This window comes from Oncorhynchus kisutch, linkage group LG17, assembly GCF_002021735.2.
Source record: "Oncorhynchus kisutch isolate 150728-3 linkage group LG17, Okis_V2, whole genome shotgun sequence".
NCBI lineage: Eukaryota > Metazoa > Chordata > Actinopteri > Salmoniformes > Salmonidae > Oncorhynchus > Oncorhynchus kisutch.
Window position 1 is genome coordinate 1,631,543 of NC_034190.2, and position 19,959 is coordinate 1,651,501.

A 19,959-nucleotide genomic window follows, 5' to 3' on the forward strand; every position below is an offset into this window, starting at 1 on the left:
TTGAGAACCAGCTACCTCCTTTGAGATCCTCCCGGTCAAACGGGAAGGGGACATGAACCGTCTCTCCATGACCCTGCAGCCCATGGCCCTGTGGACCCAGAGAGACGTCCGTTAGAGTGTGTGGTTAAATTATATACTTTTTTTATTTAACCTTTATTTAACTAGGCAAGTCAGTGAAGAACACATTTTTATTTTACAATGACTGCCTACACCGGCCAAAGTCGGACAACGCTGGGCCAATTCTGTGCCGCCCTATGGGACTCCCGATTACGGCCGGTTGTGATACAGCCTGGAATCGAACCAGGCTGTCTGTAGTGACGCCTCTAGCACTGAGATGTAGTACCTTAGACCACTGAACCAGGGTCTGTAGTGATACCTCTACCACTGAGATGCAGAGCCTTAGACCACTGCGCCACTCAGGTGTGTATGTGTCTCTTACCTGTATGAGTACAGCGGAGTGTGTGAGGGCGTCATTGAGCATGGTCAGCACGTTAGACGAAGGTACCACACCAGGGTCGTGACCCCAGGAAGTGATCAGCAACCTGTCATAGACCTGGAACTCATACAACATATTAATCATCAGGGATCCTCACAACCAGAGAAACTGTATTTTGATGCAATAATTGGTTTACTGGAGTTTGTCTTTCTGATGACAGGTAGAAGGCTTAACAGCAAGGACCAGCGGTCTCCCAGACAGAGATAAAGCCAAGTCCTAGACTAAGACGGAAGTTCTCCATTGAATTATATTTTTAGTCCAAGACAAAGATTAATGTATGTCTTTGAAACCAGTCCACAGAATATTGGACAGTTAAAACTGACCTGGAAGGCAGTCGTAGTTTCTATAGACTGACCTGGAAGCAGTCTGGTAGTTTCTATAGACTGACCTGGAAGCAGTCTGGTAGTTTCTATAGACTGACCTGGAAGCAGTCTGGTAGTTTCTATAGACTGACCTGGAAGCAGTCTGGTAGTTTCTATAGACTGACCTGGAAGATATCTGGTAGTTTCCGGAGCCGGGAGCCCTTGGACAGCAGCAGGGAGGGAGGACCCTGGCCCGTCACATGGTACAGATAGAGCTTGAACCAGATGGAGCTCACCTCGGGGATGGCTGGTCCAATGTGCTGCAAGGGGAACAACAACACGATTAATGAATGTATGGTTGAATAGAGACAGGAAAAAGCACACGCAACTTTAAGCTGGATCCCAGCCAAGGATGGGGTCAGCTCAGTGTTCAATTCAATCCATCAACCAACAAAGTTTATTGAATTTACAAACCTGATCCTCCCTCCTGACTGGTACTGAATCCACCCCCTGACTGGTACTGATCCTCCCTCCTGACTGGTACTGATCCTCCCTCCTGACTGGTACTGACTGGTACTGATCCACCCCCTGACTGGTACTGATCCTCCCTCCTGACTGGTACTGATCCTCCCTCCTGACTGGTACTGATCCTCCCTCCTGACTGGTACTGATCCTCCCTCCTGACTGGTACTGATCCTCCCTCCTGACTGGTACTGATCCTCCCTCCTGACTGGTACTGATCCTCCCTCCTGACTGGTACTGATCCTCCCTCCTGACTGGTACTGATCCTCCCTCCTGACTGGTACTGATCCTCCCTCCTGACTGGTACTGATCCTCCCTCCTGACTGGTACTGATCCACCCTCCTGACTGGTACTGATCCTCCCTCCTGACTGGTACTGATCCTCCCTCCTGACTGGTACTGATCCACCCTCCTGACTGGTACTGATCCACCCTCCTGACTGGTACTGATCCTCCCTCCTGACTGGTACTGATCCACCCTCCTGACTGGAACTGATCCACCCTCCTGACTGGTACTGATCCTCCCTCCTGACTGGTACTGATCCACCCTCCTGACTGGTACTGATCCACCCCCTGACTGGTACTGATCCACCCTCCTGACTGGTACTGATCCACCTCCTGACTGGTACTGATCCACCCTCCTGACTGGTACTGATCCACCCTCCTGACTGGTACTGATCCACCCTCCTGACTGTACTGATCCACCCTCCTGACTGGTACTGATCCACCCTCCTGACTGGTACTGATCCACCCTCCTGACTGGTACTGATCCACCCTCCTGACTGGTACTGATCCACCCTCCCTGACTGCCACCCTCCTGACTGGTACTGATCCACCCTCCTGACTGGTGCTGATCCACCCTCCTGACTGGTGCTGATCCACCACCCTGACTGGTGCTGATCCACCACCCTGACTGGTACTGATCAACCACGGCAACATGTCCTGTTAGTCAGAGAGACAGGATTGGCAACATGTCCTGTTAGTCAGAGAGACAGGATTGGCAACATGTCCTGTTAGTCAGAGAGACAGGATTGGCAACATGTCCTGTTAGTCAGAGAGACAGGATTAGCAACATGTCCTGTTAGTCAGAGAGACAGGCTCGGCCACACAACACTGATGAATGAACAGAAAAACAAGTTAGCCTGTTTCCTCTGTGTGTGTGTGTCTATATGTGTGTGCACGCGGGCACGCACTGGGCAGCGTGCACTGAGATTGATCCAACCCAGACTACAGGGCTGGGGAGAGAGGCACACAACACAGGTTAGCCTGTAGTTGTATAGGACACACACACACAGATCCAGACACACACACACATTACATACACACACAACAGGCTCTAGTCAGAGACAGAGGAGCAGCCAGCATTGCCCGGGGTGGTGAGAGGAGGGGCTGTGAAGAGGGACCAGTGTGTACCTGAGGCGTGCAGCTGCTGATAGGTCGTATCTCGTTGCTGAGTGGTGCCATGGAGACCAGTAGTTTGTAGTTCTTGTTGAGGACACGGCTGCAGGTGGCCTGGTCTAGACCCAGCAGACTCTCACAGCGGAGCATATCCAGGGGGAGGCCTGGGGGGGGGTCAATCACACACGGACCAATTACACACGGACCAATCAGATGCAGCAGACTCTCACAGCGGAGCGAGCCCTGGGGGGGCCAATTACACACGGACCAATCAGATGCAGCAGACTCTCACAGCGGAGCATATCCAGGGGGAGGCCTGGGGGGGGGGTCAATCACACACGGACCAATTACACACGGACCAATCAGATGCAGCAGACTCTCACAGCGGAGCGAGGCCTGGGGGGGGGGTCAATCACACACGGACCAATTACACACGGACCAATCAGATGCAGCAGACTCTCACAGCGGAGCGAGGCCTGGGGGGGGTCAATCACACATGGACCAATCAGATGCAGCAGACTCTCACAGCAGAGCGAGGCCTGGGGGGGGTTAATCACACACGGACCAATCAGTTGCAGCAGACTCTCATAGCAGAGCGAGGCCTGGGCGGGGTTAATCACACACGGACCAATCAGATGAAGCAGACTCTCATAGCAGAGCGAGGCCTGGGGACCGAGGATGGGGACCGAGGAGAGGTTGGGTGGGGACCGAGGAGAGGTTGGGTGGGGACTGAGGAGAGGGTGGGTGGGGACCGAGGAGATGCTGGGTGGGGGCCGAGGAGAGGTTGGGTGGGGATCGAGGAGAGGTTGGGTGGGGACGGACCGAGGAGAGGTTGGATGGGGACGGACCGAGGAGAGGTTGGATGGGGACGGACCGAGGAGAGGTTGGATGGGGACCGAGGAGAGGTTGGATGGGGACCGAGGAGAGGTTGGATGGGACCGAGGAGAGGGTGGGTGGGGACCGAGGAGAGGGTGGGTGGGGACCGAGGAGAGGGTGGGTGGGGACCGAGGAGAGGGTGGGTGGGTGGGACCGAGGAGAGGTTGGGTGGGGACCGAGGAGAGGTTGGGTGGGGACCGAGGAGAGGGGGAATGGGGACCGAGGAGAGGGGGAATGGGGACTGAGGAGAGGGGGAATGGGGACTGAGGAGAGGGGGAATGGGGACTGAGGAGAGGGGGAATGGGGACTGAGGAGAGGGGAAATGGGGACTGAGGAGAGGGGGAATGGGGACTGAGGAGAGGGGGAATGGGTTATCATTTCATTGATTGTTTTTGTAACCTTCCCCCTCTAAAGAATGATTTTTTATAAAACGGAAAGTTGTTAAAAAAATCTAATAAAGGTACGTTCCTTCTGAATTCAGAGTGTGTGTCTCTACGTTCCTTCTGAATTCAGAGTGTGTGTCTCTACGTTCCTTCTGAATTCAGAGTGTGTGTCTCTACGTTCCTTCTGAATTCAGAGTGTGTGTCTCTATGTTCCTTCTGAATTCAGAGTGTGTGTCTCTACGTTCCTTCTGAATTCAGAGTGTGTGTCTCTACGTTCCTTCTGAATTCAGAGTGTGTGTCTCTACGTTCCTTCTGAATTCAGAGTGTGTGTCTCTACGTTCCTTCTGAATTCAGAGTGTGTGTCTCTATGTTCCTTCTGAATTCAGAGTGTGTGTCTCTACGTTCCTTCTGAATTCAGAGTGTGTGTCTCTACGTTCCTTCTGAATTCAGAGTGTGTGTCTCTACGTTCCTTCTGAATTCAGAGTGTGTGTCTCTATGTTCCTTCTGAATTCAGAGTGTGTGTCTCTATGTTCCTTCTGAATTCAGAGTGTGTGTCTCTACGTTCCTTCTGAATTCAGAGTGTGTGTCTCTACGTTCCTTCTGAATTCAGAGTGTGTGTCTCTATGTTCCTTCTGAATTCAGAGTGTGTGTCTCTATGTTCCTTCTGAATTCAGAGTGTGTGTCTCTATGTTCCTTCTGAATTCAGAGTGTGTGTCTCTATGTTCCTTCTGAATTCAGAGTGTGTGTCTCTACGTTCCTTCTGAATTCAGAGTGTGTGTCTCTACGTTCCTTCTGAATTCAGAGTGTGTGTCTCTATGTTCCTTCTGAATTCAGAGTGTGTGTCTCTATGTTCCTTCTGAATTCAGAGTGTGTGTCTCTACGTTCCTTCTGAATTCAGAGTGTGTCTCTATGTTCCTTCTGAATTCAGAGTGTGTGTCTCTACGTTCCTTCTGAATTCAGAGTGTGTGTCTCTACGTTCCTTCTGAATTCAGAGTGTGTGTCTCTATGTTCCTTCTGAATTCAGAGTGTGTGTCTCTACGTTCCTTCTGAATTCAGAGTGTGTGTCTCTACGTTCCTTCTGAATTCAGAGTGTGTGTCTCTACGTTCCTTCTGAATTCAGAGTGTGTGTCTCTACGTTCCTTCTGAATTCAGAGTGTGTGTCTCTACGTTCCTTCTGAATTCAGAGTGTGTGTCTCTACGTCCTTCTGAATTCAGAGTGTGTGTCTCTACGTTCCTTCTGAATTCAGAGTGTGTGTCTCTACGTTCCTTCTGAATTCAGAGTGTGTGTCTCTACGTTCCTTCTGAATTCAGAGTGTGTGTCTCTATGTTCCTTCTGAATTCAGAGTGTGTGTCTCTATGTTCCTTCTGAATTCAGAGTGTGTGTCTCTACGTTCCTTCTGAATTCAGAGTGTGTGTCTCTATGTTCCTTCTGAATTCAGAGTGTGTGTCTCTACGTTCCTTCTGAATTCAGAGTGTGTGTCTCTATGTTCCTTCTGAATTCAGAGTGTGTGTCTCTACGTTCCTTCTGAATTCAGAGTGTGTGTCTCTATGTTCCTTCTGAATTCAGAGTGTGTGTCTCTACGTTCCTTCTGAATTCAGAGTGTGTGTCTCTACGTTCCTTCTGAATTCAGAGTGTGTGTCTCTACGTTCCTTCTGAATTCAGAGTGTGTGTCTCTATGTTCCTTCTGAATTCAGAGTGTGTGTCTCTACGTTCCTTCTGAATTCAGAGTGTGTGTCTCTACGTTCCTTCTGAATTCAGAGTGTGTGTCTCTATGTTCCTTCTGAATTCAGAGTGTGTGTCTCTACGTTCCTTCTGAATTCAGAGTGTGTGTCTCTATGTTCCTTCTGAATTCAGAGTGTGTGTCTCTACGTTCCTTCTGAATTCAGAGTGTGTGTCTCTATGTTCCTTCTGAATTCAGAGTGTGTGTCTCTACGTTCCTTCTGAATTCAGAGTGTGTGTCTCTATGTTCCTTCTGAATTCAGAGTGTGGTGTCTCTACGTTCCTTCTGAATTCAGAGTGTGTGTCTCTACGTTCCTTCTGAATTCAGAGTGTGTGTCTCTACGTTCCTTCTGAATTCAGAGTGTGTGTCTCTATGTTCCTTCTGAATTCAGAGTGTGTGTCTCTATGTTCCTTCTGAATTCAGAGTGTGTGTCTCTACGTTCCTTCTGAATTCAGAGTGTGTGTCTCTACGTTCCTTCTGAATTCAGAGTGTGTGTCTCTACGTTCCTTCTGAATTCAGAGTGTGTGTCTCTACGTTCCTTCTGAATTCAGAGTGTGTGTCTCTATGTTCCTTCTGAATTCAGAGTGTGTGTCTCTATGTTCCTTCTGAATTCAGAGTGTGTGTCTCTACGTTCCTTCTGAATTCAGAGTGTGTGTCTCTACGTTCCTTCTGAATTCAGAGTGTGTGTCTCTACGTTCCTTCTGAATTCAGAGTGTGTGTCTTATTGTTCAATCTGAATTCAGTGTGTGTGTCTCTACGTTCCTTCTGAATTCAGAGTGTGTGTCTCTACGTTCCTTCTGAATTCAGAGTGTGTGTCTCTACGTTCCTTCTGAATTCAGAGTGTGTGTCTCTATGTTCCTTCTGAATTCAGAGTGTGTGTCTCTACGTTCCTTCTGAATTCAGAGTGTGTGTCTCTACGTTCCTTCTGAATTCAGAGTGTGTGTCTCTATGTTCCTTCTGAATTCAGAGTGTGTGTCTCTACGTTCCTTCTGAATTCAGAGTGTGTGTCTCTACGTTCCTTCTGAATTCAGAGTGTGTGTCTCTACGTTCCTTCTGAATTCAGAGTGTGTGTCTCTACGTTCCTTCTGAATTCAGAGTGTGTGTCTCTACTTCCTTCTGAATTCAGAGTGTGTGTCTCTATGTTCCTTCTGAATTCAGAGTGTGTGTCTCTATGTTCCTTCTGAATTCAGAGTGTGTGTCTCTACGTTCCTTCTGAATTCAGAGTGTGTGTCTCTACGTTCCTTCTGAATTCAGAGTGTGTGTCTCTATGTTCCTTCTGAATTCAGAGTGTGTGTCTCTACGTTCCTTCTGAATTCAGAGTGTGTGTCTCTACGTTCCTTCTGAATTCAGAGTGTGTGTCTCTATGTTCCTTCTGAATTCAGAGTGTGTGTCTCTACGTTCCTTCTGAATTCAGAGTGTGTGTCTCTACGTTCCTTCTGAATTCAGAGTGTGTGTCTCTACGTTCCTTCTGAATTCAGAGTGTGTGTCTCTATGTTCCTTCTGAATTCAGAGTGTGTGTCTCTACGTTCCTTCTGAATTCAGAGTGTGTGTCTCTATGTTCCTTCTGAATTCAGAGTGTGTGTCTCTATGTTCCTTCTGAATTCAGAGTGTGTGTCTCTATGTTCCTTCTGAATTCAGAGTGTGTGTCTCTATGTTCCTTCTGAATTCAGAGTGTGTGTCTCTACGTTCCTTCTGAATTCAGAGTGTGTGTCTCTATGTTCCTTCTGAATTCAGAGTGTGTGTCTCTATGTTCCTTCTGAATTCAGAGTGTGTGTCTCTACGTTCCTTCTGAATTCAGAGTGTGTGTCTCTACGTTCCTTCTGAATTCAGAGTGTGTGTCTCTATGTTCCTTCTGAATTCAGAGTGTGTGTCTCTATGTTCCTTCTGAATTCAGAGTGTGTGTCTCTACGTTCCTTCTGAATTCAGAGTGTGTGTCTCTACGTTCCTTCTGAATTCAGAGTGTGTGTCTCTACGTTCCTTCTGAATTCAGAGTGTGTGTCTCTATGTTCCTTCTGAATTCAGAGTGTGTGTCTCTACGTTCCTTCTGAATTCAGAGTGTGTGTCTCTACGTTCCTTCTGAATTCAGAGTGTGTGTCTCTACGTTCCTTCTGAATTCAGAGTGTGTGTCTCTATGTTCCTTCTGAATTCAGAGTGTGTGTCTCTACGTTCCTTCTGAATTCAGAGTGTGTGTCTCTACGTTCCTTCTGAATTCAGAGTGTGTGTCTCTACGTTCCTTCTGAATTCAGAGTGTGTGTCTCTACGTTCCTTCTGAATTCAGAGTGTGTGTCTCTATGTTCCTTCTGAATTCAGAGTGTGTGTCTCTACGTTCCTTCTGAATTCAGAGTGTGTGTCTCTACGTTCCTTCTGAATTCAGAGTGTGTGTCTCTACGTTCCTTCTGAATTCAGAGTGTGTGTCTCTATGTTCCTTCTGAATTCAGAGTGTGTGTCTCTATGTTCCTTCTGAATTCAGAGTGTGTGTCTCTACGTTCCTTCTGAATTCAGAGTGTGTGTCTCTACGTTCCTTCTGAATTCAGAGTGTGTGTCTCTATGTTCCTTCTGAATTCAGAGTGTGTGTCTCTACGTTCCTTCTGAATTCAGAGTGTGTGTCTCTACGTTCCTTCTGAATTCAGAGTGTGTGTCTCTACGTTCCTTCTGAATTCAGAGTGTGTGTCTCTATGTTCCTTCTGAATTCAGAGTGTGTGTCTCTATGTTCCTTCTGAATTCAGAGTGTGTGTCTCTATGTTCCTTCTGAATTCAGAGTGTGTGTCTCTACGTTCCTTCTGAATTCAGAGTGTGTGTCTCTACGTTCCTTCTGAATTCAGAGTGTGTGTCTCTATGTTCCTTCTGAATTCAGAGTGTGTGTCTCTACGTTCCTTCTGAATTCAGAGTGTGTGTCTCTACGTTCCTTCTGAATTCAGAGTGTGTGTCTCTACGTTCCTTCTGAATTCAGAGTGTGTGTCTCTATGTTCCTTCTGAATTCAGAGTGTGTGTCTCTATGTTCCTTCTGAATTCAGAGTGTGTGTCTCTATGTTCCTTCTGAATTCAGAGTGTGTGTCTCTACGTTCCTTCTGAATTCAGAGTGTGTGTCTCTATGTTCCTTCTGAATTCAGAGTGTGTGTCTCTACGTTCCTTCTGAATTCAGAGTGTGTGTCTCTACGTTCCTTCTGAATTCAGAGTGTGTGTCTCTACGTTCCTTCTGAATTCAGAGTGTGTGTCTCTATGTTCCTTCTGAATTCAGAGTGTGTGTCTCTATGTTCCTTCTGAATTCAGAGTGTGTGTCTCTATGTTCCTTCTGAATTCAGAGTGTGTGTCTCTACGTTCCTTCTGAATTCAGAGTGTGTGTCTCTACGTTCCTTCTGAATTCAGAGTGTGTGTCTCTACGTCCCTTCTGAATTCAGAGTGTGTGTCTCTATGTTCATTCTGAATTCAGAGTGTGTCTCTACGTTCCTTCTGAATTCAGAGTGTGTGTCTCTATGTTCCTTCTGAATTCAGAGTGTGTGTCTCTACGTTCCTTCTGAATTCAGAGTGTGTGTCTCTACGTTCCTTCTGAATTCAGAGTGTGTGTCTCTATGTTCCTTCTGAATTCAGAGTGTGTGTCTCTACGTTCCTTCTGAATTCAGAGTGTGTGTCTCTACGTTCCTTCTGAATTCAGAGTGTGTGTCTCTACGTTCCTTCTGAATTCAGAGTGTGTGTCTCTATGTTCCTTCTGAATTCAGAGTGTGTGTCTCTATGTTCCTTCTGAATTCAGAGTGTGTGTCTCTATGTTCCTTCTGAATTCAGAGTGTGTGTCTCTACGTTCCTTCTGAATTCAGAGTGTGTGTCTCTACGTTCCTTCTGAATTCAGAGTGTGTGTCTCTATGTTCCTTCTGAATTCAGAGTGTGTGTCTCTACGTTCCTTCTGAATTCAGAGTGTGTGTCTCTACGTTCCTTCTGAATTCAGAGTGTGTGTCTCTATGTTCCTTCTGAATTCAGAGTGTGTGTCTCTACGTTCCTTCTGAATTCAGAGTGTGTGTCTCTACGTTCCTTCTGAATTCAGAGTGTGTGTCTCTACGTTCCTTCTGAATTCAGAGTGTGTGTCTCTATGTTCCTTCTGAATTCAGAGTGTGTGTCTCTATGTTCCTTCTGAATTCAGAGTGTGTGTCTCTACGTTCCTTCTGAATTCAGAGTGTGTGTCTCTACGTTCCTTCTGAATTCAGAGTGTGTGTCTCTACGTTCCTTCTGAATTCAGAGTGTGTGTCTCTACGTTCCTTCTGAATTCAGAGTGTGTGTCTCTACGTTCCTTCTGAATTCAGAGTGTGTGTCTCTATGTTCCTTCTGAATTCAGAGTGTGTGTCCTCTACGTTCCTTCTGAATTCAGAGTGTGTGTCTCTACGTTCCTTCTGAATTCAGAGTGTGTGTCTCTACGTTCCTTCTGAATTCAGAGTGTGTGTCTCTACGTTCCTTCTGAATTCAGAGTGTGTGTCTCTACGTTCCTTCTGAATTCAGAGTGTGTGTCTCTATGTTCCTTCTGAATTCAGAGTGTGTGTCTCTATGTTTGTTTTCTACTGTGTTATTGACTTGTTAATTGTTTACTCCATGTGTAACTCTTTGTTGTCTGCTCACACTGCTATGCTTTATCTTGGCCAGGTCGCAGTTGCAAATGAGAACTTGTTCTCAACTAGCCTACCTGGTTAAATAAAGGTGAAATAAAATAAAAAATAAAAAATGTTCCTTCTGAATTCAGAGTGTGTGTCTCTATGTTCCTTCTGAATTCAGAGTGTGTGTCTCTATGTTCATTCTGAATTCAGAGTGTGTGTCTCTATGTTCATTCTGAGTTCAGTGTGTGTGTCTCGATGTTCATTCTGAATTCAGAGTGTGTGTCTTATTGTTCAATCTGAATTCAGAGTGTGTGTCTCTACGTTCCTTCTGAATTCAGAGTGTGTGTCTTATTGTTCAATCTGAATTCAGTGTGTGTGTCTTATTGTTCAATCTGAATTCAGAGTGTGTGTCTCTACGTTCATTCTGAATTCAGAGTGTGTGTCTCTACGTTCAATCTGAATTCAGAGTGTGTGTCTTATTGTTCAATCTGAATTCAGAGTGTGTGTCTTATTGTTCAATCTGAATTCAGAGTGTGTGTCTTATTGTTCAATCTGAATTCAGAGTGTGTGTCTTATTGTTCAATCTGAATTCAGAGTGTGTCTCTACGTTCATTCTGAATTCAGAGTGTGTGTCTCTATGTTCATTCTGAATTCAGAGTGTGTGTCTCTACGTTCATTCTGAATTCAGAGTGTGTGTCTCTACGTTCATTCTGAATTCAGAGTGTGTGTCTCTACGTTCATTCTGAATTCAGAGTGTGTGTCTTATTGTTCATTCTGAATTCAGAGTGTGTGTCTTATTGTTCATTCTGAATTCAGAGTGTGTGTTTGTTTTCATCTCATTTGGGTCTTATACTCTCAGTTCTGTTGGCACAAGTATTTAAAAAAAACTTGACTTGATGAAAGCACCCAGACCCCTAAAACAAAAAGAACCACCAAAAACACTAAAACCAAAAGAACACTTAGACAGGATGTTAAAGCTACTAACAGACAGGATGTTAAAGCTACTAACAGACAGGATGTTAAAGCTACTAACAGACAGGATGTTAAAGCTACTAACAGACAGGATGTTAAAGCTACTAACAGACAGGATGTTAAAGCTACTAACAGACAGGATGTTAAAGCTACTAACAGACAGGATGTTAAAGCTACTAACAGACAGGCTGTTAAAGCTACTAACAGACAGGATGTTAAAGCTACTAACAGACAGGATGTTAAAGCTACTAAGAGACAGGATGTTAAAGCTACTAAGAGACAGGATGTTAAAGCTACTAACAGACAGGATGTTAAAGCTACTAACAGACAGGATGTTAAAGCTACTAACAGACAGGATGTTAAAGCTACTAACTAATTACATGGTAAAGCTACTAACTACTTACAGACAGGATGTTAAAGCTACTAACTACTTACAGACAGGATGTTAAATCTACTAAGAGACAGGATGTTAAAGCTACTAACAGACAGGATGTTAAAGCTACTAACAGACAGGATGTTAAAGCTACTAACAGACAGGATGTTAAAGCTACTAACAGACAGGATGTTAAAGCTACTAACAGACAGGATGTTAAAGCTACTAACAGACAGGATGTTAAAGCTACTAACAGACAGGATGTTAAAGCTACTAACAAGACAGGATGTTAAAGCTACTAACAGACAGGATGTTAAAGCTACTAACAGACAGGATGTTAAAGCTACTAACAGACAGGATGTTAAAGCTACTAACAGACAGGATGTTAAAGCTACTAACAGACAGGATGTTAAAGCTACTAACAAGACAGGATGTTAAAGCTACTAACTAATTACATGTTAAAGCTACTAACTACTTACAGACAGGATGTTAAATCTACTAAGAGACAGGATGTTAAAGCTACTAACAGACAGGATGTTAAAGCTACTAACAGACAGGCTGTTAAAGCTACTAAGAGACAGGATGTTAAAGCTACTAACAGACAGGATGTTAAAGCTACTAAGAGACAGGATGTTAAAGCTACTAACAGACAGGCTGTTAAAGCTACTAACAGACATGCTGTTAAAGCTACTAACAGACAGGATGTTAAAGCTACTAACAGACAGGATGTTAAAGCTACTAACAGACAGGCTGTTAAAGCTACTAAGAGACAGGATGTTAAAGCTACTAAGAGACAGGATGTTAAAGCTACTAACAGACAGGATGTTAAAGCTACTAACAGACAGGATGTTAAAGCTACTAACAGACAGGATGTTAAAGCTACTAACAGACAGGATATTAAAGCTACTAAGAGACAGGATGTTAAAGCTACTAACAGACAGGATGTTAAAGCTACTAACAGACAGGATGTTAAAGCTACTAACAGACAGGATGTTAAAGCTACTAACAGACAGGATGTTAAAGCTACTAACTAATTACATGTTAAAGCTACTAACTAATTACATGTTAAAGCTACTAACTACTTACAGACAGGATGTTAAAGCTACTAACTACTTACAGACAGGATGTTAAAGCTACTAACTAATTACATGTTAAAGCTACTAACTACTTACAGACAGGATGTTAAAGCTACTAACTAATTACATGTTAAAGCTACTAACTAATTACAGACAGGATGTTAAAGCTACTAACTAATTACATGTTAAAGCTACTAACTAATTACATGTTAAAGCTACTAACTAATTACAGACAGGATGTTAAAGCTACTAACTACTTACAGACAGGATGTTAAAGCTACTAACAGACAGGATGTTAAAGCTACTAACAGACAGGATGTTAAAGCTACTAACAGACAGGATGTTAAAGCTACTAACTAATTACATGTTAAAGCTACTAACTACTTACAGACAGGATGTTAAAGCTACTAACTACTTACAGAAAGGATGTTAAATCTACTAAGAGACAGGATGTTAAAGCTACTAAGAGACAGGATGTTTAAAGCTACTAAGAGACAGGATGTTAAAGCTACTAAGAGACAGGATGTTAAAGCTACTAAGAGACATGATGTTAAAGCTACTAACAGACAGGATGTTAAAGCTACTAAGAGACAGGATGTTAAAGCTACTAACAGACAGGATGTTAAAGCTACTAACAGACAGGATGTTAAAGCTACTAACAGACAGGATGTTAAAGCTACTAACAGACAGGATGTTAAAGCTACTAACTAATTACAGACAGGATGTTAAAGCTACTAACTACTTACAGACAGGATGTTAAAGCTACTAACTAATTACATGTTAAAGCTACTAACTACTTACAGACAGGATGTTAAAGCTACTAACTACTTACAGACAGGATGTTAAAGCTACTAACTAATTACATGTTAAAGCTACTAACTACTTACAGACAGGATGTTAAAGCTACTAACTACTTACAGACAGGATGTTAAAGCTACTAACTAATTACATGTTAAAGCTACTAACTAATTACAGACAGGATGTTAAAGCTACTAACTACTTACAGACAGGATGTTAAAGCTACTAACTAATTACATGTTAAAGCTACTAACTACTTACAGACAGGATGTTAAAGCTACTAACTAATTACAGACAGGATGTTAAAGCTACTAACTAATTACAGACAGGCTGTTAAAGCTACTAACTAATTACAGACAGGCTGTTAAAGCTACTAACTAATTACAGACAGGCTGTTAAATCTACTAACTAATTACAGACAGGTTGTTAAAGCTACTAACTAATTACATGTTAAATCTACTAACATGTTAAATCTACTAATTACTTGCACACTGAATATCAATATCTCACAACTTTTAACTACAACTTTCATTTTTAATTCCAACTACTTTTAATAATAAGAGTTATTTCTTCCTAACTACAGGAAGAGGCTGTAAGTTGTGTTGTTAGTTACCGTTGTTAGGCAGGTCAGGGCCCTGGTCGGTGGTTAGTTCCTTGTTGTAGCGGAGAAACAGGATGGTGTTCCTGAGGGTCAGAGCGTGGTCAAAATACCTCTGGGCCTCGCCCTCCGCCGTGCTCTCTACCTGAGGTAGGGAGGAGAGAGACAGAGAGAGAGGGGTTAGTAACATGGTCAAAATACATCTGGGCCTCGCCCTCCGCCGTGCTCTCTACCTGAGGGAGGGAGGAGAGAGACAGAGATAGAGGGGTTAGTAACATGGTCAAAATACCTCTGGGCCTCGCCCTCCACCGTGCTCTCTACCTGAGGGAGGGGCAGAGAGAGAGAGGGGATAGTAACATGGTCAAAATACCTCTGGGCCTCACCCTCTGCAGTGCTCTCTACCTGAGGGAGGGGCAGAGAGAGAGAGGGGTTAGTAATATGGTCAAAATACCTCTGGGCCTCACCCTCTGCAGTGCTCTCTACCTGAGGGAGGGGCAGAGAGAGAGAGGGGTTAGTAATATGGTCAAAATACCTCTGGGCCTCACCCTCTGCTGTGCTCTCTACCTGAGGGAGGGGCAGAGAGAGAGAGTGGTTAGTAACATGGTCAAAATACCTCTGGGCCTCACCCTCTGCTGTGCTCTCTACCTGAGGGAGGGGCAGAGAGAGAGAGGGGTTAGTAACATGGTCAAAATACCTCTGGGCCTCACCCTCTGCTGTGCTCTCTACCTGAGGGAGGGGCAGAGAGAGAGAGTGGTTAGTAACATGGTCAAAATACCTCTGGGCCTCACCCTCTGCTGTGCTCTCTACCTGAGGGAGGGGGGGGGGGAGAGAGAGAGGGGTTAGTAACATGGTCAAAATACCTCTGGGCCTCGCCCTCCGCCGTACTCTCTACCTGAGGGAGGGGCAGAGAGAGAGAGGGGATAGTAACATGGTCAAAATACCTCTGGGCCTCACCCTCTGCTGTGCTCTCTACCTGAGGGAGGGGCAGAGAGAGAGAGGGGTTAGTAATATGGTCAAAATACCTCTGGGCCTCACCCTCTGCTGTGCTCTCTACCTGAGGGAGGGGCAGAGAGAGAGAGGGGTTAGTAACATGGTCAAAATACCTCTGGGCCTCACCCTCTGCTGTGCTCTCTACCTGAGGGAGGGGCAGAGAGAGAGAGTGGTTAGTAACATGGTCAAAATACCTCTGGGCCTCACCCTCTGCTGTGCTCTCTACCTGAGGTAGGGAGGAGAGAGACAGAGAGAGAGGGGTTAGTAACATGGTCAAAATACATCTGGGCCTCGCCCTCCGCCGTGCTCTCTACCTGAGGGAGGGAGGAGAGAGACAGAGATAGAGGGGTTAGTAACATGGTCAAAATACCTCTGGGCCTCGCCCTCCGCCGTGCTCTCTACCTGAGGGAGGGGCAGAGAGAGAGAGGGGATAGTAACATGGTCAAAATACCTCTGGGCCTCACCCTCTGCTGTGCTCTCTACCTGAGGGAGGGGCAGAGAGAGAGAGGGGTTAGTAACATGGTCAAAATACCTCTGGGCCTCACCCTCTGCTGTGCTCTCTACCTGAGGGAGGGGGGGAGGGAGAGAGAGAGAGGGGTTAGTAACATGGTCAATATACCTCTGGGCCTCACCCTCTGCTGTGCTCTCTACCTGAGGGAGGGAGGAGAGAGAGAGAGACAGACAGAGATGTTAGTACCTGTGCTCTCTTCCTGATTGACAACAAGACAACTCTCAACAACAACCCTGTCAAAAGATTGGGCTGGTGTGTGTGCAGTTATGTCTTATATACTGTCGTGTGTGTGTATGCATGCCTGTGTATGCGTTCCTGTGAGTGTGTTGTGTATTTGAGGCAGCCATATTATGTTGTCTCCCGCTTTACAGCCCCTCTGTTAGTTCACATAAAGCCTATTAAGACACACACAGACACACAGCTTACTTTATCCAGCTCCATCAGAAAGCTGTCCAGGGTCTCGTCAGACAGCTTCCCCACCTCAAACATGGTGACCGCATGGCTCTTCAGGTTCTGAGGGGGAGAACAGAGACATGGTTTAGGACCCTCAAACTCAACTCTGGACCTTGAAGCCAGTCCCACTGCTATGTTTTCATCGTTCCCCTCTAATCAGGGCCTGATTTAGACCTGGGACACCAGGTGGGTTATTCCCCTCTAATCAGGAACTGATTTAGACCTGGGACACCAGGTGGGTGATTCCCCTCTTATCAGGGCCTGATTTAGACCTGGGACACCAGGTGGGTGATTCCCCTCTAATCAGGGCCTGATTTAGACCTGGGACACCAGGTGGGTGATTCCCCTCTAATCAGGGCCTGATTTAGACCTGGGACACCAGGTGGGTGATTCCCCTCTAATCAGGGCCTGATTTAGACCTGGGACACCAGGTGGGTGATTCCCCTCTAATCAGGGCCTGATTTAGACCGGGGACACCAGGTGGGTGATTCCCCTCTAATCATTTAAAACTAAATGCATGCTCTTCAACCGATCGCTACCTGCACCTACCCGCCTGTCCAACATCACTACTCTGGACGGCTCTGACTTAGAATACGTGGACAACTACAAATACTTAGGTGTCTGGTTAGACTGTAAACTCTCCTTCCAGACCCATATCAAACATCTCCAATCCAAAGTTAAATCTAGAATTGGCTTCCTATTTCGCAACAAAGCATCCTTCACTCATGCTGCCAAACATACCCTTGTAAAACTGACCATCCTACCAATCCTCGACTTTGGCGATGTCATTTACAAAATAGCCTCCAATACCCTACTCAACAAATTGGATGCAGTCTATCACAGTGCAATCCGTTTTATCACCAAAGCCCCATATACTACCCACCATTGCGACCTGTACGCTCTCGTTGGCTGGCCCTCGCTTCATACTCGTCGCCAAACCCACTGGCTCCATGTCATCTACAAGACCCTGCTAGGTAAAGTCCCCCCTTATCTCAGCTCGCTGGTCACCATAGCATCTCCCACCTGTAGCACACGCTCCAGCAGGTATATCTCTCTAGTCACCCCCAAAACCAATTCTTTCTTTGGCCGCCTCTCCTTCCAGTTCTCTGCTGCCAATGACTGGAACGAACTACAAAAATCTCTGAAACTGGAAACACTTATCTCCCTCACTAGCTTTAAGCACCAACTGTCAGAGCAGCTCACAGATTACTGCACCTGTACATAGCCCACCTATAATTTAGCCCAAACAACTACCTCTTTCCCAACTGTATTTAATTTTAATTTATTTATTTATTTTGCTCCTTTGCACCCCATTATTTTTTATTTCTACTTTGCACATTCTTCCATTGCAAAACTACCATTCCAGTATTTTACTTGCTATATTGTATTTACTTTGCCATCATGGCCTTTTTTGCCTTTACCTCCCTTCTCACCTCACATTGTATATAGACTTGTTTATACTGCATTATTGACTGTATGTTTGTTTTTACTCCATGTGTAACTCTGTGTCGTTTTATCTGTCGAACTGCTTTGCTTTATCTTGGCCAGGTCGCAATTGTAAATGAGAACTTGTTCTCAACTTGCCTACCTGGTTAAATAAAGGTGTTCTCAACTAGCCTACCTGGTTAAATAAAGGTGTTCTCAACTAGCCTACCTGGTTAAATAAAGGTGTTCTCAACTAGCCTACCTGGTTAAATAAAGGTGTTCTCAACTAGCCTACCTGGTTAAATAAAGGTGTTCTCAACTAGCCTACCTGGTTAAATAAAGGTGTTCTCAACTAGCCTACCTGGTTAAATAAAGGTGTTCTCAACTAGCCTACCTGGTTAAATAAAGGTGTTCTCAACTAGCCTACCTGGTTAAATAAAGGTGTTCTCAACTAGCCTACCTGGTTAAATAAAGGTGTTCTCAACTAGCCTACCTGGTTAAATAAAGGTGTTCTCAACTAGCCTACCTGGTTAAATAAAGGTGAAATAAAAATAAAATAAATAAAAAAGGGCCTGATTTAGACCTGGGACACCAGGTGGGTGATGGGGACTGATTTAGGGGAGAGAGGGGATTCAGTCCCCTGGTAGGGTATGAATACCCGTCTGTAGGGGATAGATGGGCTCCAGTCCCCTGGTAGGGTATGAATACCCGTCTGTAGGGGATAGATGGGCTCCAGTCCCCTGGTAGGGTATGAATACCCGTCTGTAGGGGATAGATGGGCTCCAGTCCCCTGGTAGGGTATGAATACCCCTCTGTAGGGGATAGAGGGGCTCCAGTCCCCTGGTAGGGTATGAATACCCCTCTGTAGGGGATAGAGGGGCTCCAGTCCCCTGGTAGGGTATGAATACCCCTCTGTAGGGGATAGAGGGGCTCCAGTCCCCTGGTAGGGTATGAATACCCCTCTGTCGGGGATAGAGGGGCTCCAGTCCCCTGGTAGGGTATGAATACCCCTCTGTCGGGGATAGAGTGGCTCCAGTCCCCTGGTAGGGTATGAATACCCCTCTGTAGGGGATAGAGGGGCTCCAGTCCCCTGGTAGGGTATGAATACCCCTCTGTAGGGGATAGAGGGGCTCCAGTTCCCTGGTAGGGTATGAATACCCCTCTGTAGGGGATAGAGGGGCTCCAGTCCCCTGGTAGGAGATGAATACCTCTCTGTAGGGGATAGAGGGGCTCCAGTCCCCTGGTAGGGTATGAATACCCCTCTGTAGGGAATAGAGGGGCTCCAGTCCCCTGGTAGGGTATGAATACCCCTCTGTAGGGGATAGAGGGGCTCCAGTCCCCTGGTAGGGTAAGAGATGAATAACCCTCTATAGGGGATAGAGGGGCTCAGTCCCCTGGTAGGGTATGAATACCCCTCTGTAGGGGATAGAGGGGCTCCAGTCCCCTGGTAGGAGATGAATACCCCTCTGTAGGGGATAGAGGGGCTCCAGTCCCCTGGTAGGAGATGAATACCTCTCTGTAGGGGATAGAGGGGCTCCAGTCCCCTGGTAGGGTATGAATACCCCTCTGTAGGGAATAGAGGGGCTCCAGTCCCCTGGTAGGGTATGAATACCCCTCTGTAGGGGATAGAGGGGCTCCAGTCCCCTGGTAGGGTAAGAGATGAATAACCCTCTATAGGGGATAGAGGGGCTCAGTCCCCTGGTAGGGTATGAATACCCCTCTGTAGGGGATAGAGGGGCTCCAGTCCCCTGGTAGGAGATGAATACCCCTCTGTAGGGGATAGAGGGGCTCAGTCCCCTGGTAGGGTATGAATACCCCTCTGTAGGGAATAGAGGGGCTCCAGTCCCCTGGTAGGGTATGAATACCCCTCTGTAGGGGATAGAGGGGCTCCAGTTCCCTGGTAGGGTATGAATACCCCTCTGTAGGGGATAGAGGGGCTCCAGTCCCCTGGTAGGAGATGAATACCTCTCTGTAGGGGATAGAGGGGCTCCAGTCCCCTGGTAGGGTATGAATACCCCTCTGTAGGGAATAGAGGGGCTCCAGTCCCCTGGTAGGGTATGAATACCCCTCTGTAGGGAATAGAGGGGCTCCAGTCCCCTGGTAGGGTATGAATACCCCTCTGTAGGGAAGAGGGGCTCCAGTCCCCTGGTAGGGTATGAATACCCCTAATACTACTACATCTAACACTACATGAACGAGAGTAACAAGGCTCTACGTATTTTACTGGTCTGTGACCCAATTACTCTGTTGTTCGGAAGGATCGGAATCAGCACTGTGGGGGGATATGTGCCTTTGTTAGACCGAACATTGCATACAACGTCAGATTGGATTTAATCGCTGATCTGGAGATTGTCTGGCTGGATATCTGCTTTCCCAAAACCAAAACCGATTTGTTGGGGGTGTGTTACAAGCCACCCAATCAGAATGCATTCTATGAAGGTCTTGAAATTGTGTTGTCAAACTGTAATGATTCCCTGGTGAAGGAAATCA

The 19,959-nt window shown here is 45.9% G+C and overlaps 1 protein-coding gene across 4 annotated transcripts in view; it reads right to left on the minus strand.

Annotated features, from left to right (window-relative positions):
• Positions 1-19,959, minus strand: part of LOC109886244 (protein FAM91A1) — a 115,687-nt gene that overhangs the window by 32,936 nt on the left and 62,792 nt on the right. For all 4 annotated transcript variants that reach the window (XM_031794998.1, XM_031795000.1, XM_031794999.1 and 1 more), the window contains 6 exons: positions 16,018-16,104; positions 14,106-14,235; positions 2,732-2,880; positions 984-1,118; positions 440-553; positions 16-88 (listed from right to left, as the gene is read on the minus strand). In XM_031794998.1, coding sequence (XP_031650858.1) covers positions 16-88; positions 440-553; positions 984-1,118; positions 2,732-2,880; positions 14,106-14,235; positions 16,018-16,104 — 688 coding nt within the window. The remainder of the gene's footprint in view (positions 1-15; positions 89-439; positions 554-983; positions 1,119-2,731; positions 2,881-14,105; positions 14,236-16,017; positions 16,105-19,959) is intronic.